We start from the raw sequence: 22,109 nt of genomic DNA, 5'->3' as shown, positions 1-22,109 counted from the left end.
TTCACCCAGAATCTCTCCTTCCTAGGTGTGGCCCATCCCACCTTGAGGTCAGAGAGGACCTGAGGCCGGAGGGGGTGGGGCCACGACCGGCAGGAAGTCCGCGTTCAGGAGTGATTTCTTCTGCCTCTTTCCACAGAACCAAGGAGCCACCTAGACCCACCTGACCAGCACAGCCCAGGGGAGTCGGCCTTAATCCTGGCCTCTCTCGGGCTCAAAAGAATCTCGAGATCACAATAGGTAGGGTTAGATTACTTGGGCAGGCAACTCACTTCACAGATGTAGAAACTGGGGTTTGCAGAGGCCCCAGGGCTCTGGGGCCAGAACAGGATACACACTGGCAGCCAGGTCCCCTGACCCCTAGGTCGCCTGGCCTCCCAGGATGTCCGACCCCCACTCTCCAGGTCACCTGACCTCTCAGGCTGCAGCCCTTCCCCTGCAGTGAGGTTCTCCCTACATGGAAAATCCCTTCTAGTGTGTAACATAAAATAATTGTGGGGCGTCCCAGTTGGGGGCGGGGCATGGGCCCTGAAAGAATCCCCCCCAAGGCAGAACAAAAGACATAGGAGTTTATCGAATACGCTGCAAGGGAGCGGCGGGCAGGACAGAGGAGAGACTGTCTGCCACAAGGCAGTAGTGAGGGGCTACAGTTATGGGGCGGAGGGAGGAAGGATGGGGACACGTGGAATCTTCCCTTTTTTGGTAACCTTAGGAACTGCGACTGGCTGTCAGCCCATCGGTCGGTTAGGGCCAATGACTTAACTAGCCTGTTAACGTCAGCTCCGTGGTGGATGTGAACCCTTTTACCTCGCTTAAGTTTCCAATGCTCGAGCCTAAAAGTGGCCTCTGCAATAGTCAAGGAGTCACTCTTGAGGACAGGGACGGGGATCAAGGGGTCTCCTTAGAATGCTGCCATCCTCAGGGCCTGAGGCTCCCATCCGCCCCCACCTGGCCTCACCGCCAGGCCAGCTCCCGGGAGGAAGTAGCCCTCCTCCACCATCGGCCGCCCCTGTCAATCCATGAGATGTTCCAGAATCCCCAGTACATTGATTAGAACGGTGGCAGAGCGGGGGCGGGGAGGGGGGTGGTAGACAGAGCCGCAGGCAGACCACTCTCGCCTCCCAGGGGCAACTGGCACGAATCCAGGAGTTTCAGGCTGTGGTTTCAGCTCTCACCCCAGGAGTTCACAGAGGCCTGCAGGATGCCAGAGGGGAGACAGCCCGGAACGAGCCCGTTCTTAGTGTAGGTGCCTCCCAGCCAGGACATGCCACTGTCTTTTTGCATTTCTTTCTTTTTTTCAATGTTTATTTATTTTTGAGAGATAGAGAGCATCCGTGTCTCCTTCTCTCTGCCCCTTCCCTGTTCATGCTCTGTCTCTGTCTCTCAAAAATGAATAAACGTTAAAAAAAATTTTTTTTTTTTAATAAAAACAAGAAGACCGGAAGGAAGAGGTTGTGCACAAAACCTGCGGGTTCTTGTCCAACTTCTGAGACCTACTGTATCTGTGACTAAGCCGTCACCTAACCTTTCCGATTTCTGGTTTGCTTGCCTGAAAAACTGGGATGGTACTCACAGGCTGTTGGTGACAGACTGACTATACAGATGGACAATGGCCAGACCATCCATAAAAATAGAACTGTGTGACCCACAATCTGCAGCAAGCAGCTCCAGAATCCAATCGTGACTTGCAAGAACCGGCCCAGGAAGCCAGCCTGTTAGCCGTGAGTCAGGCGTGCAGGAAATCAGACCACTATCTCTAGGGACTGCTCCCAGAAGCCAAACAATCACCCTGTATCAATCGCCCCCAAATGGCCTGGGTGTGATGGATGGGTGACAGCTTCCCGAATTCTTGTCTCTGCGTAGGACCAACTGGACAAAACCAAATCTGCACCTAATCCCTCAACCACACAAGATGCTCTGTACCTAGTGAAGCCCCTGCAGGTTCCCTGGACGCTGACCTCCCATCAAGGCACATCTGGGGTCTTCTATTTATTCCACTATGAGCTTTCCCACCTCCTGTCCCCCTTGAGTCCCTGTCAAACATGGGCGATGGTGGCTGACTTCTTGTAGCAAGCTCTGAAGCGATAGCCTTTGCTTGTTCCCCTGTGGGGTGGCTTTCATTTACTCCCATAGTGGGGTCAAAGAAGTTAGAGGAGGGGCGCCTGGGTGGCTCAGTCGGTTAAGCATCCATCCGACAAGGCATGATCTCATGGTTCCTGAGTTCGAACCCTGCGTTGGGCTCTGTACCTGCATGGGATTTTCTCTCTCTCCCTCTCTCTCTCCCCCCACCTCTCCTCTTAAAATAAACACTGAAGAAGAAGAAGAAGAAGAAGAAGAAGAAGAAGAAGAAGAAAAAGTAGTTAGGGGATATGGGAGTTGGTTAATTGCCCAGAACTCTAGAAATGCAAGGTGGAAAGATTCCAGGTAGAAAGGTTTCCGGCTAGGACCAGAGGAGGTATTCGGAGAAGGGTAATGGTGCGAGCCTCTTGATCTCAGCCATCTGAACCTGCTCCAGGCCATTGATCTGAGCTCTGAGGTGGGCAGTATTTGGGGCAGCCTCCTCTAGGCCTGTTCTCCTCACGTGCAGCCACGTAAGCACCATAAGGACGGTCCCCAGCGCAAAAAAAGGAAGCAAGAAATAAGAGGGGTGAGGCCCGGCTACCAAGGGCCACCAGGGTACGTGGCTTTCTGCGCCCATCCCCCAGCTATCCCTTCCCTTCAGAGTACCTCTGGGGACGTTTCAGCGTCTGAGTGCCTGCACCCAGGCTAAGCTCCCACAGGCACAGCATGATCAGTAGGGCAGGGAGAGCTGAAGACCCCAGTTCATGCGGTGGTGGACACGTGCCTGTGATGGAGGGATTACGTCAGGGATTATGACAGGGGATTACGTCATAACATAGGAGGAACGGGTCCTTTTCTCTCTCTGTGTACAGCTCCTTCCACAACCTTCTCTCTCCCCAGCAGTGCTCCAGGGGCCACAGAGCGGGTGAGCCTTCCCCCGTCTCTGTCCCCAGGTCTCCTCCAAACTCAGCAGGCCCCGCAGGAGCATCTCTCTCTTCCCCTCCATCCTGGCCTCTCACCCTCTCTCGTCTAGACTATGTCACTGGCCTAAAGGGTCTCCAGCTTCCTGAGTCAATCCACTCTCCGTAGGCCCCCCCCCCCCACCAGACAGATCTTCCTACAGCACAGTCCTAACAAGCCCCTTCAGAAGCTCAGCCGGCCATACAGAGAGGCCTTTCCAACTTTACACCCAACTACTCACTGTTTTCACCTGACTCCGGGAGCTAGACAAAGGAGCATGTGCCTCATGTGTGCTTGGATGTGTAGACTGCCCCTCACACCTGCCTTCTGGATCTGGGCTCGGGGCCCCCTCCAGCATCTCCCGAAGCCTTGCCCAGTGGTTCGAGGTACAGAACCCAGTGACAAACAGGCCCGATCCGAGCTCTGCCTCCCCCACTGACTAGTTGTGTGTTCTTTGGGCAAACTGCTTGACCTCTTTGACCCTCAGTGTGCCCATCTATAAAATGGACATCATAATTCCTGCCTCGTAGTGTTACCATGAGGATTCTACAAGACGGTGCCTGCGAAACACTAAGCCTGGAGCCTGGAATGTGGGAAATGCTCAGAAGATGCTACGTGTTGTACAAGGTGCTGCAAGTAATACCCTGAGGTTGGAAATGACTTCCCCAAGGTCATGCAGGCCACTGGTGTCAGAGAAGGGCCAGCTGTCTTCATTGTTTGTAGAGAGGGCACTCTGGGGAAGGAATTTGGGTTAGTTGCCTCCATGTGAGTTTGTGGCACCAAAAATTCTAGAAAGGTGGTGCCCCCAGGTCAGGAGAACCAAGACAGACAAAAACCAGTAACGACTGGCATGTCTTGGTGGCAGGCAATCCCTGGATCTTTCTGGAAGGGCCTGTCGCTCGCTCTGGCGAACCGAGAGCCCATCCCTCTGCGGGGTGGGGAAGGGCCAGCGGCAGGTGCAGGTGCCCCAGGCGAGTGTCAGTGGTCAGTTCTAGGACAAGTTGGGGGCCCTCTGGGATCTGGCTGAGTGGCTCCATTCATGGGGGAAGATGACAGGGTTACCCTCTGTCATCTTGGGTGACAGATGATCCTGGGGCTGGGACCCTGAGATCTGCCAAATTCCCCATGGGTCCCAGGAAGGTGCAGACACCCCACTGAGAAACTAACAAATGAACCAACAAAACATGGTCCCCATGACCAATCATCCCAGAGGTCCAGAGATTTGGAAGACCGGATCCCCTTGGTGCACACGCGGAGTCTAGATACTCGGGAATCAGCATCCCTATCCCCGCCCCTCCCCCCCCCCCCACCGTATTCCCTCCTTGACTTCACTCTCCCTCTGTGTGGGGAGCCCTTGGAGGCACTCTTCTGCCCCAGCCCCGGCCTCATGAAGTCTGCGGGTCTGCCGAATGCAGCGCCAGCACGGTGCTCATGGCCATCTTTCCACCTGCAGTCAGCCGGGTGGGCGCTCGGACCAGCAGGGACACCTTGGCACAGATACACAGTTCCTGCATCCCCAGGCCCCAGGGCCGCTTCAGCAGGTGGTCGAAGGAGCCCTCCCAGCAGCCCTGCCCATCGATCCCAGCCTTGTTCCCCAACAATCCTCCCACGTCCCTGGGAGACTGGGTCACTCTGTCCTCCCACAGAAAAAGAGCAACGCCCTCCCCACCGGGGCCTCGAACGCCCTCCATGAGACCACAGCCTCCCATTCCAAACCAACTCACACATCCCTGCCCCCTTCAGCTAGAGGACCCTCTCCCCTTCCACTCTCCCATCCCCACAGCACCCACTCACCCACCCCCAGCCTCCGAGAGGTGCTGAGGGAATCAGGGGCTGCAGTTCCCCCGGGGCATCTTGGCATTCCTAGCCCTGCCTGCTAAATATACATCTAGGCAAGTCCCAGAAGGAAACACCACAGACCAGTTAACTCTTTCACCTCCAGCAGCCACGAGAGGGCAGAGATGGGGTGGTGCCCAAGGAGCCTCTGCCCAGCTTAGCTGGAGGGCAGGAGAACGTCCCCTCACAGCAGCCAGAGGGATGGGATCTTAGAGCCAGGCTCCAGGGGGACCTATAGGAAGGAGACCACCCGTGCCTTCACCGCCCCCTCATGCTCCTGCCCAGAAGGTGATAAAGGAGGGCGGGGATGGGGGGCTCCTTTGCTCAAATCTCATGGTGGCTTGGGGCTAAGTCAGGCCCTAACCCACTCAGCTCTCCTTTTACAGAGAAGATGAGGGAGTGCATGGCAGGAAGCCCACCTTCTCCCCGGCACAGGGGCTAGGGGGTCCCCCTTCCAGGCTACTTGAACAGAGAGGTGTGAAGGCCTGGGAGTGGCCCCAGACAGGAGGCAGTGGGAGTCCCGTGGAAGGCTGGCCCTGGATCAGCCTCCACCTTCCCTTCTTCCCTAAATGGTGGGCAAACACCCCAGCATGGCACCCTCAGCCTAGGTCTGCCTTTCCACCTGCCCCCGAGCCTCACCAGGCCGTCCTAGCTAGGAATGGGGGGCTGCAGGCTGGCGAGCTCAGTGGGGTGGGGACTAAGGTGGGCCGGCCATAGACTCTCCCTCCTGCTTTGTGGCCAGAGGAGGAGCTCTGGAGCAGCTCTAGGGAAGGTTCCAGCCATGGATGGAACCACCCCGGGTCCCACCTCTGCTCATGACTCATGGCGAGGTTTGGCAGTCTCCCTCCCTCCTCACCTCCCCAGCCCCTTTCCCTCCATCCTTGTCATGTGGGGCCACTGCCAAGGCTCAAACTCCCTTGGATGTCCAAGTGGCTGCCACCAGCCAGGACCCACTGGCCAGGGGGTGGGTCCAGGTGGAACTGGACTAGGGTGGGGTGGGTGGGACCCCAGGGGCACTGATCAAGGCCCTGGGGCTCTGAACTCAGGCAAGCTCTCCCTGCCCCACCCCCCTCCCCCCAGCGGAGAAGGCAGTTCTGCTGAATCTAAGGCCAGCGGGAGGGGCTGGCTGGACCCTGCCGTGGAGGGTGGAGGGAGGAGGCCAATGAAAGGGCCCTTCACACAGTGCCACGCACAGGAAGCCATCCCAGCCTCCAGAATGATCTGAGAAAACTACAGTGACCCGTGGGCTGCCTGGGCTAACCAACCCCAGCGTGGCAGCTGGCGTGGCTTCAGGGTGGAGGAGAGTGACAAGGGGAACAGCGGGTCCCTCCCACCCCACCACTCCTTGCTGGCTCTGGGCCCCAAGGCAGGCGCGCTTTCCTTGCAGTATCTTGGCTCTTCCTCTAAATCTGATTTCAAGCCCTGCCTGAGGGTTTCCATCCAGCCAGTCCTGCAGCGCCCCCTGCTGTCTGAGTCCGTAGCGACAGGCAAATGTTCCTCCCCGGAACTCTAGCTTCACCATTGACAACGGAGGCAGGCATGGGGAAAGCCCCCACCCTCAAGACTCCCGGGTCCCAGACCATCCCTTGTTCCTGCCGGCACGTCTACAACCTGGCCGACCAAAGGGCTCAAGGCTTAATTCAGTAAGTCTTGCTCTCTGGGGGGGCCACTCCCCAGCCTGGTTGCCAAAAACAGCAGGTCCTCCAAGAAGCCTCTCTCCTTGCTCCCAATCCCCACCCCGGGAGGACGGGGACAGCCGTGCTCCCCATTTACCCAACCAGCGGGTCTCCTTTTTTGGATGGAAAGGCAAAGGGGAAAGGGCAGTGGAGCCCTTCAAGGGGAAAGCTCCAAGGTGCCGGAAATGAATCCGCAGAGGCAGCGCAGGGGCTGGGGGAGCGAGCGTGCCCGGGGAGTCCCGGGTGCTGACACCCACGTGGGAGAACCCGGCGAGCGAGTGCAGGTAGCAGTGAATGGTGGGCTATGCTGGAAAGCTGTGCAAGCATCTGAGCCCTGGAGACGACAGGAAGCTCTGTTGGCCACAGAAGCGACAAAGGGGACCCAGGAAACCTGGGCCACAGCACATGTGCTCTCCTGCCTGAGAACCCGGAAAAAGGGTGGGGGGCAGCGTCTCAATCAAGAGTAGGAATCTAAGGAGAGCTTTTCTGAACTAAAAGGTACTCTCAGGGGCGCCTGGGTGGCTCAGTCGGTTGGGCGGCCGACTTTGGCTCAGGTCATGATCTCACGGTTTGTGGGTTCGAGCCCCGCGTCGGGCTCTGTGCTGACAGCTCAGAGCCTGGAGCCCGCTTCGGATTCTGTGTCTCCCTCTCTCTCTGCCCCTCCCCTGCTCACGCTGTGTCTCTTTCTCTCAAAAATAAATAAACATTAAAAAAAGTGTGGAATTGAACGATCTACAGCCAACTCCGGGAGACAAGGGTATTTTCGCGGACGGGTTGGCGAAGAAGAGAAGGGGGGGGCACCTCGCCACTGCCATCTTGTTCTCCTGCCAGGAGCCGGTGAGAGTTGATAATCAAGACGCACAAAGGAAGCTGCGTAACAATACTTCCATTTACATTTCGGCGAAGGGCTCTTGGTTTTGTTAAAGGTTACAAACGTGGTTAAAAGGGACTGTTGTCTAATACATCTTATTCGGAAAATATGACAGTGGGTCCCAAATCCGGTAAGTCCAGGACCAAGAAGTTATGTGATGCAAAGCATCCCTGACGCTGCCCTTCTCCTAATCTGCTGCACCCGGGAGGAGCAGGAACAGGACCAGGAACCCGCAGCCGCGCTTGTCACCAGCCGAGGGCCCTGAGCCACATCCTTTAACCTCCCCGTGCTCCCGCTTCCTCAGTCTGTAAGATGGTTACCACTCAGGGGCCATTCGGAAAAACTGATGTTGCCCCCCTCCCCGTGGGTACACCTGGGGTCGTGTGAATATTAACACCCTGGGGGGGCGCCTGGGTGGCTCATTCGGTTCAGCGTCCAACTTCGGCTCAGGTCATAATCTCACAGTCCGCGCCCAGGAGGCGCTTGCGGGGGAGCCCTCGGTGCCCTATGCGCACCCAGGGGCAGCCCGGGCTGTGCTGTGCCAGCAGTGGTGGAGCTTGTGGGTCCCCACTCATCTCTCTGAAGGACCACTCATCTCTCGTGGGACCAGAGGTGTCTGAATTCAGAGGGACCAGAATTCAGAACTTTTCAGAACAGAGAAAGATCATGCGTGGCCTGTCCTCTGCGTTGGGTGTAACCACACCCCCAGAGAGTCTGCAGGGAACCCCGGCATCAACACCCCATCACCCTGCGTCAGGTCAGGTCAGGTCAGGTCAGGTCAGGTTTTGCCACCAAATGTGTCTGGGGCGCCTGGGGGGCTCGGCTGGTGGAGCGTCCAACTTCAGCTCAGGTCATGATCTCGCGGTTCGTGAGTTCAAGCCCCACGTTGGGCTCTGTGTTGACAGCTCAGAGCCTGGAGCCTGCTTCAGATTCTGTGACTCCCTCTCTCTCTGCCCCTGCCCCGTGTGTGCTCTCTCTCTCTCAAAAGTAGATAAATAAACTTAAAAAAATAGAATTACGGATAAAGTTTAGAATTAGGGATAAAAGCTGAAGAGCCTGCTTTTTTCCCCTTTGGGTGTGGCTGAGAGTCCCCTCCTGGACACTTGTTCTGGGGAGAAGAGGAAAGAGGGAAAGGTGAGCATTTATTCTGCACTGATGGCATGCATTTCTGGCTCTTTCGCCTCGGCCACGCCACTAAGGGGTTGAGTGCAGGCGGGCCCCAGCCTGGACCTCCCATTCAGGGGAAAGGTCAGCTCAGCCAGACTGACTAGAAAGCAGAAAGCAGCCGCTAATGTGTTTACCCAAAGCCTGGAGCAGGTGGGAGGTGCATCTGCTAATCTCTCCCAGCTGCCTTTCCCAGAGCCCAGGAGAGGCTGGGAGGGGCGGGCAGAGCCCCAGGGACCTAATCCGCTGGGCCATCTCCTCCCTCCCCATAATGGAGAAAGAGGCCTTCCTCCAAGTGGAATGGGTTAGATCCTCCCTTCCCATCCTCCTGCCCCTGGGCTGAGAGGGCACTTCCTTTCTCATCACCAACAATGAAAACCCTAGGCTATTCTGGGCTCCTGAACCTATTCTGGCTCCAGGGCAGGGAGTTGAGTGGAATCCAGCCAGGATGCTTGAGACTCAAGGGGTTCTGTCGCCCCAGGGCTGGGACATCTAATCTGCTTTAAGATCATCCCCTTTCCCAAGCAAAACGTTTGGTTCCCCCAGCCAGAATGTGCTGGAATCCTGCAGATAACTTCCTTCCACCCTGGCCACTGGAAGCCAGAGAAGTGATTGACTCGGGGAGGGAGATATAGGCTCTGGGGGAGAGGGGTGGGGGTGGTGGTGGCTGGAAACCATTCATACTTGTCTGTCCATCCGTCCATCCATCCATCCATCCATCTTGCCTTTCATTCACTCATCCAATCAATGTCAATCTAGCCTTCATAACGTGCCAGGTGAAATGTCCCTTACAAAGGAATGAATGCCAAGGCAGCTGACACTATCAGCCTGTGCCTGGCAGAGCCCTCTCCTTGTTCCAAGAAGTGGGAGTTGCTGGTGAAGCTAATGGGAAAGCTGGAAAAATTGTACCCCCCTGCACCCGGGGAGCTTCCCTCACAGGAAGGAGCCTTTCCCCGACCCCTAGTTGCAAAGTAGGGTGTCACAGTTTTGTGGGCACACCACAAAGGCAGCAGTATATCTGGCCCTGAGCCACACCTGAGCACCCTGGCTGGGCCCCTCCTCTACAATTCTGCCCCTTTGGGAATTCCCGGGGGCTTTAGCACAGGTTCCACCACCATGCCCTCTGGCTGTGACCCCAGGATGCAGGGCAGGTGGGCATCATGGATGACCTCTCGGATGGTGGCCCGGAAAGTCTTGCTGACAAAGCAGTAGAGGCTGAAGTTGACTGCTGTGTTGAGCATGGCCGCCATGTTGGCCACATCCAAGGCCAGGTGGACCCTCCAGTCCCGGTGGACAGGGGCCACATACAGGTGGTAGAGCATGACAAAGATCCGGGGTGCCCAAAGGAGGGTGAAGAGCGTGGTGACGCCCAGGAGGATAGCTGTACCCTTGCCCACCCGGGGCCGCAGCCCACTCTGGCTCCTCCTCCGCAGCCGGCAGATGATGGCCGAGTTGGTGACCAGGAAAACGCCACAAGGGATGAAGTAGACGATGAGACAGTGAGCCCACTTGAGGGCCTCATCCATCATGCTGGGGGGGGTCCGCGTCCCTCCACACATCCAGCCACCAGTAGAAGGGGATGCCGGTCAGCAGGGCAGCACCGAGGACAGCGACGATGGCTCGGCGGGTCCGGCCTGGGGATGAGGCGGCCCGGTGGTGCAGGGGATGGCACAGGGCGCTGTACCGGTCAACCGTGAGCAGGACAGCAATCCAGACGGAGGCATGGTTGGCAGCAAACTCCAGGATGTTGGCCGTGCGCACCACAGCCCGGGGCACCTCCCGGGCCAGCACAGCGCCCTGCAGGAGGAAACCCACGAACACGATGACCACCTGGGTGACGATATCCGAGACTGTGAGCGCCAGAAGGTAGTAGTAGGAGGGCTTCCTGGTCCTGGCGGCCAGCCGGGCCAAGGCCACTGTGGTCAGGAGGTTGACTGATGGCGACAGAGGTCACAGGGGGCAGAGGACAGAGGTGTTAGAAGGGCTACTAAGACCATGTTTCTAAGGTGTTATTATCTCCCTCTCCACCTGCCTGCTTGCCCAGACTTCCTTTTTCCTCTTTCCGGGTCCTTCTTAAAACTCACTTTAGGGCACCTGGGTGGCTCAGTCGGTTAAGTGTCTGACTTTTGATCTTGGCTCGGGTCATGATCTCATGGTTCATGAGTTCGAGCCCCACATGGGGCTGTGTGCTGACAGCAGAGTCTGCCTGGGATTCTCTCTCTTTCTCCCTCTCTCTTTCTGTCCCTCCTGTGCTTGTGCTCTAGGTCTCTCTCAAAATACATAAACTAAAAACAAAACAAAGTAAAACCTCACTTTATCAGAGAGGCTAACCAGATCAGTCCTGCCCTATCCATCCATACACCACGGGCCATTGACTTCACCCCAGGGCAAGGCCTCTGCCTTCCACACGGGCAGGGGTGGGTAATTCCCCAAGGTGGAGACCTCCTGTTCTTTCTTACATCCACTTCCCTACCTGCCCCCCGCTTTGCTGCTCTCAGAAGCGGTGGAAGGCACGGGAAGCTTTTGACTGAGTTGAGGGCAGTCCTACATGAACTTAGTCATCCTACAGCAGTGCCCACTCCTGGGTACAGAAAAGACTGTCCCTTCTGGTGAAACCTTGGCTTTAGCCATTAAGCACCCCAAATCCTGGCCCTTCATTTTTTAGTCCCCACTGTGCTTTGCTCCCCAACGAGCCAAATCACCATATAGAGTCAAAGGGTATCCTGAGAGTCTATGATCCTGGGTCTCAGGGGTCCACACAGAGGATGGGTACTCATCGAAGGAGGAGCCCCATTTCTGCCCACCCCCAACTTCCAGACCCCAGCTTCCCACTCACCAGGCAGCCCCAGGCCCAGCAGGATGCTGTAGTAGATGACAGGGATGACACCAGCCACACATGGGGACCTCTCTGGGATTTCTGGCCAATGGCCTTCCAACTCCTGGCTTGGCCCACTGCCATTGGCTGGGGGCCCCAGGGTGGCTTGAGGCTGGCCAGCTAGGGAGGGTGGAAGGATGAAGTTAGAGCCTTAGATTTCTCTCTGCAGCCTGACCCCGACCCTGAGATCTTTATTCACCCCTACTCTGTGCAGACGCCCCCAGCTAGGCCCAGCCAAATGGCAATCCCAATTGCCAGGCCCATCCCACCCCACCCCTTGGTGGCCTGGCTCCCCCATTAGAGGGAAGAAGTCCTCTATGGCGTTTCTTGCTCCCATGGATGCTGTTTCTCGATTGCATGTCTCAAGGTGCATTTTCTGCCTGGAAGGCAGGGCCCAGGAACAGGCTGTGCGGCACAGAAGGGTGGGGGTGGGGCACCTTTTGAAAATACACGTTCCAGGGCCTCGCTGCTGGGGGTCTGAGCCAGGGGGTCGGGAGTGGGGCTCAGGCAGCTGTAATTCTAGTGAGCACCCTGGGTGATTCTCATTGACGGTGACTTAACAGCCACACCCCTCCCACCACCAAGGAGTGACATTACTGGAAGGAGCAGCCCCCATCATAGGCTGGCACTATTGGAGCTGGGGCGGCCCTAGTTTCCAGATAGGGAAACTGAGTCCAGAGGAGTAAGGTGACCACATAGTCTGGTCCTTGCTCCCCTCAGCCCACACTGTAGGTCTTTAGGTTTCATGGTCCAGCTTTTGATTTCCTATGGAGGCACCCCTCCAGTGGTTCCCCCCCCACAACCCCCGCCTCTCCTCCCACTACCCCTCCCCTGCAGCTAAACCTAGTTTCCCCGCCTACCACACTCAGCGCGTTTTGGATCAGCTTCAAGCTTCTAGATTCCTCACCTGTTCTTCACCTGCCGGCCACTGTCCTCTCCCTTCCTGGCCTGTTCTGGATACTTTACCTGCCTCTCGCCCCTCAAGCGTCATGCTCCTGGGTCCTGAGTCCTATGTCACCTCCTGGATTTTGGTGGGGGGATCCCCGCAGCTTCCGGCATCACCAGCTTTCCAAGGGGTGGTTTGTCCCACGATTCTTCCTGCGGCACTGAGACCTAGCTGGTCAATACAGAGAGGTCGGTGGTGGGAGGAGGGAGGAGGGGGAAGGAAAGGGGGGGGGCTGAGGCTCTGGGGGCGGGGGGAGGGAATGAGTCTATACAGTGGATGCCTCTGAGAGCAAACTGGGAACCCCCAGGGTGCAGGCAGGGAAGGGGTCAGGCTGGGAGGGAGGCCTTGAGGAGGGGGCTGGATTGGGGCTCTAGATAGGCTGCCTCGTGGTCCATGGCACTCTGGGGCCGGGGGAGGGGGGCGGTGAGGATTTCAGGGCAGAAGGAAGGATTCCATCTTCAGGGCTGGGGGGACCGCTACAGGGCAGGAAGGGGTGAGGCCACCATGGGCAGGGCCCAGATCTAGAGAGGGGCCTTATGGGCCCCGTTTGAAGCGGTCAGTCCAGCAGCGACAGCAGGCAGTGGGACCAGGAAGAGGCTGTCTGGGGGCCACTGGCCTGGAAGGATGGCAGGAAGCTGTGTGCAGTGATGACAGTGGCCACTCAGGGAAACCCAGACCCAGTGGCCCCCACAAGCTGTTGTTTTTCCAGCCTCGGTGAAACAGATCATCCCGCCCCCCCCCCCCCCCCCGAATATCAGTCACTGGCAAACAAACACCAGCAGGTGCAGCGAGCGCTCTGGAGAGGCTGGAATCTGTGCCCATGGGCTCCCCCCCCGCCACCCCCTTCGGGTAGTGACCAGTGCAGCCCCGGGGGGGCACCAGGGACAAACGTGTGCATTGACAGAGAGGAGAGCTGAGGCCCAGCCTGGAATCACTTGCCCTGCCCGCCTCTGGGAATGCAGCGGTGCTGGCTTCTGGGCTTCCTAAGTTAGCTCCCACATCTGGGGCTGAGAGGCCACCTGGACCCTTGTCCCCACTTCTACCTTCACATCCACTCTGGGCTATCACAGGGGACTTGCTGCCCCCTGGTGGCCGTGTCCTGACCCCGCAGGCCTCCAGAGAGTCCACTGGCTTCCGCCAGGATCTCTGGGGGGCAAAGCAGGACCAGAGCATGTGCCGCCCACTCAGGTCCCGAGGCCTTGTCCCAGCCCCTAGCTCCAGAGAATGCCAGAAGCACAGATAGTTCCCTAAGCCACCACCTCCCTGCCCCACGAGGCTATGGGTGAACAAGGAGCTGCTTACAGTCAAGTTGAAAAGACCAAAGACCAACATGTGTGAGTGCCTTTCATTTATTTTTTTTAATGTTTGTTTATTTTTGAGAAAGAGACAGAGCACAAGTAGGGGAGGAGCAGAGAGAGAGAGAGGGAGATACAGAATCCAGAGCAGGCTCCAGGCTCTGAGCTGTCAGCACGGAGCCTGAAGCGGGGCTCGAACTCACGAACCGCGAGACCATGACCTGAGCTGAAGTCAGCCGCTCAACTGACTGAGCCCCCCCCACCGGGCGCCCCTGAGCACTTACTCTTGTTCCTACACTTTTCACCCTCATGGCAGCCCCACAGGCTAACTCTGGTGACCTCCGTTTGACACAAGAGGGGCCCGAGGCTCAGAGAAGTTAGGCAACTAGGCTAGGACCACAGAGCCACAAGGTGGCCGGTGGAATTTGAACTCAGGTTTGTTCCTCCCCCAGAGCTGTTCACCTGTCACTCCCTCACCGAGAAGAAATGGCGCTGGGGCAGCAAGAGGCCACTGTGAGCTCAGACTTTGTGGAGAGGGGGATGTGGTTCAGACAGAGCACTCAGACAGGGAAGGGCATTGCAGTTCAGGGGAACGGCAAGGTAGCACGTGCTGGGGGCAGGAAAACAATCTGCCACCATGACGAAGTGCCTGGCTTCTGAGAAGCTTTCAGTAGCTTTAGGGAAAGATTCCTTCTTGTTTATTATTAGTGTGCCCCTCTGAGTACACAGGGGGGGTGGGTTCTGGAACCTATACTCATGATCCCCTGCTCCCCAGTCTAAGTGTTTAAAGGCATCCTGGCTCCGGAAGGGAGATGTTATAGATGGAAAGGAGTCTGCACTGTAGGTAGAGTTGGGTCTGGGGGCTCATCGCTCCGGGGTTGGGTATTACCCCCATCCAGTGTCTGATCACCCACTCTGCAGATTCAGAAAAATCATCCTGCCCCAAGCTTGCAAGAATTTTCAGTTGCTTTTACAGCCCTAGAGATTCCTTACCCAACAGGTATCATTTCTGTCTGAAACAGCTTCCCAGAAAAGACATCATAGGGTCATGGGAGGAAAAATCAAGCAGAAAAGTGGCATTGGCATCCTGGCTGACCGTGAGATCTCAGACAAGTCACTTAGGTTATAAACACTTTTTGTCTCGGGCAGGAAGTAGCACTTGTCTGGGAATTGTTGTAGCCCGTGAGCTCATCAGACTTGCTCTCAAGACATTAAGGAGTTTCCAGATTCACAGAAACCCTGTGGAAAGAAAGTGGAGTGTCTCAGATCCTCTCTCTCGATGGCTGTGTAGGGCAAATGCCCTCCTTTCTCTCTCCTGCTCCCAGATCTCACACGCTACGCACATGCGTGCATGTGTATGCACACACACCACACATACACACGCATGCACACGGCCCAGCAAGTGTCAGACTAAGAAACTGAGGACAGAGAATGGCTGTTTCTGGAAAGTCAGTTCCTTCCTTTCTTTCTTTCTTTCTTTCTTTCTTTCTTTCTTTCCTTCTTCCTTCCTTCCTTCCTTTAAAAATTTTTAAATGTTTATTTATTTTCTGAGAGAGACAGAGACAGAGTGTGAGCGGGAGGGAGGGGCAGAGAGAGAGGGAGACACAGAATCCCAAGCAGGCCCCAGGCTCCGAGCTGTCAGCACAGAACCTGACGTTGGGGCTTGAACCCATGAACTATGCGATCATGACCTGAGCTGAACTCAGATGCTTAATTGACTGAGCCACCCAGGTGCCCCTGGAAAGCCAGTTCTAAATCATTCAAGGAGGTTTAGGGGCAATGAAGTCAGTAATTGTAGGAGGTGGGGCCTCTCAGAGGTGGGGGGTGGGTCGGAGGTGACTTTTCTGAGTGTTCTTGGTAACCTGGGGCCTCGCGATCCCTGTACCCTTGAAATGGCATCCGTCTAACTCTGGGAGATAAATCTTAGCTTGGGGGTGTGCGTGACAATCACCCAGCATGCTTAGAAAATACAGGTGTCCTGGCTTCTAAGTAGAGCATGGGAGATTCCCACGAACATGGGCTATGCTTCCAGAAAGACAGATGCAGTCTGGGTGAGTCTGGAGTTAAGAAACGTGTTTATGGAAAGCTGGTTTTCTGAGTAGTGGGTTCTCTTACCCTCATCTCCTTATCACCAATAACATTCCTGCCGAAAAGCATTGCCCGTGGAAGCAGGGATGCTCTCAGAGGCCCAGAACCCCATCACACTGAGGATCTGTCTTGCTGGGCCGGGCCGGGGAGGTGGTACGGTCCATGGGAAGGGCAGGCAGGCAGCCAAGGGTTGGTGGATCTGGATGAGGGGAGCCAGGCGTGAAGGTCAGGGCAGCCGGGAGGGGTTTCCGCTGGGCTGGATGGTTCCATCTCTGCCAACCCGGACGAGGCAGGTGCCAGACCCAATTCTTGCTCTCTCTGCGGCGCTGGAGAGGGGGTGGGGCTGTAGGAGTCTCTGTGCTGTGCCAGCCGGGAGCAGAAATCAATGCACGGAGCTGGTGCCTGGGATCCAGACCGCGAACGAGGGCAGGCTCCACCCCCAGTCAAGGACTCAGCCTTGGGGGAAACTGAGCTGGATCTATTTGGAGCCCCCCCACTTCAGCTCATCAACCCTGAAGGAGTCCCTCCCCGGAAGAGCTGGGCCGGGCCCCACCCCGTTCCCGGAAAGGTGAGGCCTCCACAGGACACACGGACACACCCAAAGCCCTTGAGTTCTAGGCCCCACCCTCCGCTCCCTGTTCCTTTGGATTTAGAAGAGCACTCCTGTGCACCAACCCACCCAGCTCTCTGCCTCAGTTTCTCCTACACACGGGTCTGCCGTGTGTCTCCTTGGAACTCTGGGAAGGGAAAAATTACATTTGGAAGTTAGACAGAAGCTGGTAAAAGAAGCCTTCCAAGAGATGAGCCTAGAGACCGAGGCACTCAGGGAAGGTGAATTAAAGGAAGTGACAGGGCAGACAGGTGGCCACCTCAGCATCTCCAGTCCCTATGCTCAGCTTTGTGCCAGTTGGGCCGGGGGTGGGCTGTCTGCTGAGGGCCAGCCCTGCTCTGGACAGAGGGCCTCCCGTGCAGTGGTGCCCAGCCCAGGGTGCTTCTGCTGTGCCCAGCCCTGCCACCTTAGCTCACCTTGATCCTGGAGGATGATGGTCCCAGTCCCCAGGGGGCCTCTCGAAAGGCCCATCACCCTTCCCAGAGCATGCAGGGAACAGGCTTCGACAAGGAACACGAAAGTGATACGAGTTACCCCACAGGCCCCTATTCGAGACCCTTGCTCTCCTCCCTGAAGACCTAGCCCACCCCAAAATGGAAGAGGGGGAGGGATGGGGGCCCAAGCAGCTCTTCCCTCTTCTCTTCCGGGGCCTTCTTTGCAGCCCGCTCACCATGGCACTTTAGCCAAGATGCTGCCAAGCGCATTCTGGGCCAGGACGGAGACTGTGCCTGGGGATTGGGGGAGGGGACTGGGACCCTCTGGGCCAGCAGCTGCCAGAGGTCCTGGAGCCCCTTGCCTGCCCTTTGGAGAGCCTAAAACCTCCCAGGAGAGAAAGGACCAGCTCCGCTGGGTGGTAGAAGATGTGGGGGAGGGTGCCGGATCTGTCCCCCTCGGGGGCCCGCGGGCAGCACAATAGCCCCAGGCCGCCGCTCTCTGGCTTAAGTGGTTGCCTGGGCAACAGCTGGGGCCAGTTTCCACCAATCCGAAGCAGAGGCTGGGTGGGGGGAGGGAAGCTGGCCCGGAAGGGGGGTGCCATCCCCTTGTGCTGAATCCTATATAAGGAGGAGGGATGTGAGCACAGTGGTCTGGGCTTCGAGGTCCCTCCAGCGAGCTCAGGGGTGGGGCACAAAGATGCTTCGGCTGGGCTATACCAAGCCCGGGTCCTGGGCCAGCTTCTGGGCCATCCTGACCTTGGTGGGTCTGGCCACTCGAGCAGGTGAGTGGGCAGTGGGTGGGGTGAGGGTGGAGGGCAGGGAAGAGAGGCAGGACTGCTGGGCCCTAGCGGCACGAGGCCGGGAGGGGGCGGTGTCCAGCAGGCCAGGGCGATTTGATCACCGCAGACTCCGTGGAGGAGGCCGGCCTCAGAGGGAAAAATGGCAGGGCGGGCAGGCAGGGGTCTTAACGGCCAAGAAGACCTTTCCACCATCCGTTTTCCCCCAGACAAGTGGGCCCAGGCAGCGGCCGAGTGTAATGCCATCAGCATTCGGGGCCTTCATAGTGACAGCTTGGGGAGGTGGGGTTGGGAAATTAACAGCCCACCCACCTCTCACCCTCCCCTTCTCCCTCTGTTCCCCTTTCTCTGACACACAGATGCTCTGCTGTCGTGTGAGCCTTCTCTGCCATAGTCCGCATGGGCCATGGACCTGTGTGTGTGTGTGTGTGTGTGTGTGTGTGTGTTGGGGCAGGTGCTCATCTGCTGCTCTCAGGCACCCACCTTGTCTCCCTCTGAGTCTCCTCACACTGTTCTCTGCTTGGGGAAGCTGCTGGCTGCATTTTCTATCACTGGGTTTTCTGTAACTGAGTGCATGTCCCCATCTGACCCTCACGGCATCCCCAGAAACATGGCAGAAGGGCTGGATGGGACCGTGAGAGTCCCTTTCCAGCTGCAGCTCAACCTCTGTATTTTCTCTGGTCCCCCACAAGCCACCTCCTGCAAGTGGACTTCAGTCTCAGAGGTCAGCACCCAAGAGGGTAGCTTGGCCTGGAAAGAGCTTTTCCTCCTGCCCACAGCCTCCTCCCATGCTGCCCCTCCTGCTCAGTGCTCTGCCCACACCCCCCCCACCCAACCCTCCCTCTGTTCCCAGCACCCCGAGCCCATCCTTCTCAAGGGCCTTTGCAGGGCTGGCTCCTTCTTGTCACTTCCTCAGGGAGCCATCCCTGATTTCTGCACCTCAAGTAGCCTTACCCTGACTCCTGTCACTTCCCTCATGTATCAAGAGTCCCAGACTACAGTGCTTATTTGTGTACGGAATGCCTGTCTAATCATCTGGTTTGTGCTTTTATCAGGAGGTGAGAGGGGTGGGGACCCAGTGGTTCCTCAACCCTTGCCTGGGGGTCTGGCATCCTGGAGATCAGTTCTGAGCATTTTTGTCCCCCACTGGTTCATGATCTCTCCCCGCGGGGAATCAACCACCCCCCTTGCAAGAGCATCATCTCAGGGTCTGCTCAGGGTCAGGTTCACAATCTTCCTCACCTAGGATGTGCCTGTGTGTGCATACACGCGTCCACAAGCTCCGTGGGCACAAACGGGTAGGCGCACGGCCTCCCCAGGCCTGCCTGCCCTCTGCCCACACCCAAGCACACACGTCTCCAGCTGGTCCCTCTGCGTCCCTAGATCGCACCCCGGGGCCCAGGTGCCTTCTCAGCCGCGCCGTGTTCCTTCCCGCTGCAGCTCAGAGAGCCGATGTTGGCGGGGAATCCACGGGCACCTCCATCAACCACTCCCAGCTGCTGCTCCAACGCCTGCAAGAGCTTCTGCGGCAGGGCAATGCCAGCGATGTGGTCCTGCGGGTGCAGGCTGCGGGCACCGACGAGGTCCGGGTCTTCCACGCCCACCGCTTGCTGCTGGGCTTGCACAGTGAGCTGTTCCGGGAGCTGCTGAGTAACCAGAGTGAGGCGGTGCTTCAGGAGCCCCGGGACTGTGCTGCCGTCTTTGACAAGTTCATCAGGTGCGGAAGGGTTAGGGGGGAGACTTCACCCCTTTCCAAGGCCCTGGCTTCTCGGCCCCTTAGCGGACACGATGTCCACCCGTCCCCCGGAGGTCATGGGGATGACAGTGCAGCCACCCCATGCATCCCTTCTCCCTCTGCCCTCTTGCAAAATGCAGCGTGACCCCCCTGCCCTTGGCTGCAAGCTCTGTGCGTTTTGATGTCAATTACCAATGCTGGCAGAGCTGTTTCCAAACCTGGCCTTGGGAACTTTTAAAAACTGCAGATTCCTGGACCCGGCTCTGGATCACCGGCTTCAGGTCTGGGGTTGGGCCCAGCTATCATTTTTGTTTGTTTGTTTTAGAGCCTCCATGTGGTTTTTGTGTCTGGTCAGGGTTTGAAGTTCAGGGCCAGGGAGAGTAAGCCAGCTCTCTCTCCTATCTCCTGCTCCCTTCCGGTGCACTGCACAAGGGCGCCATTCACACTAGAGTCAGAGAAAGTAACCCCGTTTTAATAGTTTAGACAAGACGGCTGCAGAATTCCAGGAAATAGGAAGAGGGGTAACACAGAAGGGCAAAAGCCCCCCCCCCCTCACCCGCCCCCAATCCCATACAGCGCCTCTGCGGACCTCTGATTGGCTAGAATTCAGTCACATGGCCACGCCCGCTGGAAGGGAGGCTGGGGAACCATCTTTTATTCCCAGAGGCAAACATGTGAGACTAAAATGCAGCGGAAAGAAGAGACAGCTGTGGGCAGTTGTCACCACAGCCCCGCAGAGCGCGTGCCAGTGGGGACCTGGCAGAAAGGGTGGCCAGGGGGATGGGAGCAGACAGCCACAGGGAGTGAGTGAGCCAGCCGGAAGACAGGAAAGATGCAGTGAGAAAGAGGAGCTTGCAAGCAAAGGGGGAGGGTAGAGGGAATTAACCCTTGTTGATGGCCTTCCCTGCAACCAGCGCCCCCCCCCCCCCCCCCCCCCCCGCGCCTTGTTCCTTCTCCCCACAGCTGTCACAGCGGCCCTGTTACCCGCTTTCCCAGCTGATCAGCATAAGGTTCAGGGAAGTTGAATGATTCGCCCACTTGCTAGTAGGATATGGATCTGCACCCGGCTTGTAAACCCCACAAGGGCAGGAGCCTGGTCTGTCTTGCGGCCTAGAGCGGGGCACCTGATAGATGCTCAGTAACGACATGCTGTTTCCATGTCCCCAGAGAAGCGTAAAGAAGAGGGGTGAAGCAGGATGGGCGAGGAGGGTCCTTGAGAGGAAGACAGGAAGCCTCAGGGTCCACTGCTCGCTTGCACCTTGCCCACACCCAAGGCCGGGTCCCTGCGCGCGTGGGGCAGAGCCGGCCCTGCCCTGCCCGTGCCGCATCTCTACGCCTCTCCCGCAGGTACCTCTACTGCGGCGAGCTGACCGTGCTGCTGGCCCAGGCCATCCCCCTGCACAGGCTGGCCACCAAGTACGGCGTGGCGTCCCTGCAGCGCGGCGTGGCCGACTACATGCGCGCGCACCTGGCGGGCGGCGCGGGCCCGGCGGTGGGCTGGTACCACTACGCGGTGAGCACCGGGGACGAGGCCCTGCGCCAAAGCTGCCTGCAGTTCCTGGCCTGGAACCTGTCGGCCGTGGCGGGGAGCGCAGAGTGGGGCGCCGTGAGCCCCGAGCTGCTGGGGCAGCTCCTGCCACGCTCGGACCTGGTGCTGCAGGACGAGCTGGAGCTGTTCCACGCGCTGGAGACGTGGCTGGGCCGCGCCCGGCCGCCCCCCCGCCGTGGCCGAGCGCGCGCTGCGAGCCATCCGCTACCCCATGATCCCGCCCGCGCAACTGTTCCAGCTGCAGGCACGCTCGGCCGCCCTGGCGCGCCACGGCGACGCGGTGGCCGACCTCCTGCTGCAGGCCTACCAGTTCCACGCCGCCTCGCCGCTGCACTTCGCCAAGTTCTTCGACGTCAACGGCAGCGCCTTCCTGCCCCGCAACTACCTCGCGCCCGCCTGGGGCGCCCCGTGGGTCATCAACAACCCGGCCCGCGACGACCGCAGCACCAGCTTCCAGACGCAGCTGGGCCCGAGCGGCCACGACGCCGGCCGCCGGGTCACGTGGAACGTGCTCTTCTCGCCACGCTGGCTGCCCGTCAGCCTGCGGCCCGTCTACGCGGACGCCGCGGGCACCGCGCTGCCGGCCGCGCGTCCAGAGGACGGCCGGCCGCGCCTGGTGGTCACGCCGGCCAGCAGCGGCGGTGACGCGGCGGGTGTGAGCTTCCAGAAGACCGTGCTGGTGGGGGCGCGCCAGCACGGCCGCCTGCTGGTGCGCCACGCCTACAGTTTCCACCAGAGCAGCGAGGAGGCCGGTGACTTCTTGGCGCACGCAGACCTGCAGCGGCGCAACTCCGAGTACCTGGTGGAGAACGCTCTGCACCTGCACCTCATCGTCAAGCCGGTCTACCACACCCTCATCCGGACCCCCAAGTAGCCAAGCGGGCCGGGGGGGGGGGCGCCTCTGGAGCGGGAAATAGAGGCCTGGCGTTGATGGCCTTCGGCATGTGGGAGGCATGCCACGAATGGAGGTGCCTCCATTGGTTCCCTGGGCGGCCAGGTGCTGGTGGCCTTGGAGCTGGGGTGGCGTCCAGGGGAGGGGTGGTAGACCAGATGCTTGGTTTCAGGAGCTGATTTCACAGCTGCCTCGAAGGCAGTGCTCTTGGTTGAATAAACCAATGCTCAGCGAGCCGAGGGGATGATTGAAGTACCCAGCCCCCCGGGTAAAAACAGCCCAAGGATGGTCCCACAGGTGCAGGGTTCCCCCACCTTTCATTA

General features: G+C 58.3%; 2 protein-coding genes across 2 annotated transcripts; one reads left to right on the top strand and one right to left on the bottom strand.

Annotated features, from left to right (window-relative positions):
- Nucleotides 1-9,238: 9,238 nt before the first annotated feature.
- Nucleotides 9,239-12,536, bottom strand: GPR142 (G protein-coupled receptor 142). Its single transcript, XM_049637738.1, is given in 4 exon segments — nt 9,239-10,103; nt 10,105-10,499; nt 11,402-11,560; nt 12,407-12,536. Coding segments are annotated over 4 exon segments (1,056 nt in total). The 5' UTR covers nt 12,432-12,536; the 3' UTR covers nt 9,239-9,626.
- A 4,960-nt stretch (nt 12,537-17,496) lies between these two features.
- BTBD17 (BTB domain containing 17) lies at nt 17,497-22,000 on the top strand. Its single transcript, XM_049637754.1, is given in 4 exon segments — nt 17,497-17,595; nt 19,051-19,327; nt 20,693-21,059; nt 21,061-22,000. Coding segments are annotated over 4 exon segments (1,437 nt in total). The 5' UTR covers nt 17,497-17,510; the 3' UTR covers nt 21,769-22,000.
- The last annotated feature ends 109 nt before the right edge of the window (nt 22,001-22,109 follow it).

The sequence above is a fragment of the Panthera uncia genome, chromosome E1 (genome assembly GCF_023721935.1).
Source record: "Panthera uncia isolate 11264 chromosome E1, Puncia_PCG_1.0, whole genome shotgun sequence".
Classification (NCBI taxonomy): Eukaryota; Metazoa; Chordata; class Mammalia; order Carnivora; family Felidae; genus Panthera; species Panthera uncia.
The sequence above is the reverse complement of the archived record's forward strand: the minus strand, read 5'-3'. Positions and strand labels throughout refer to the sequence as shown.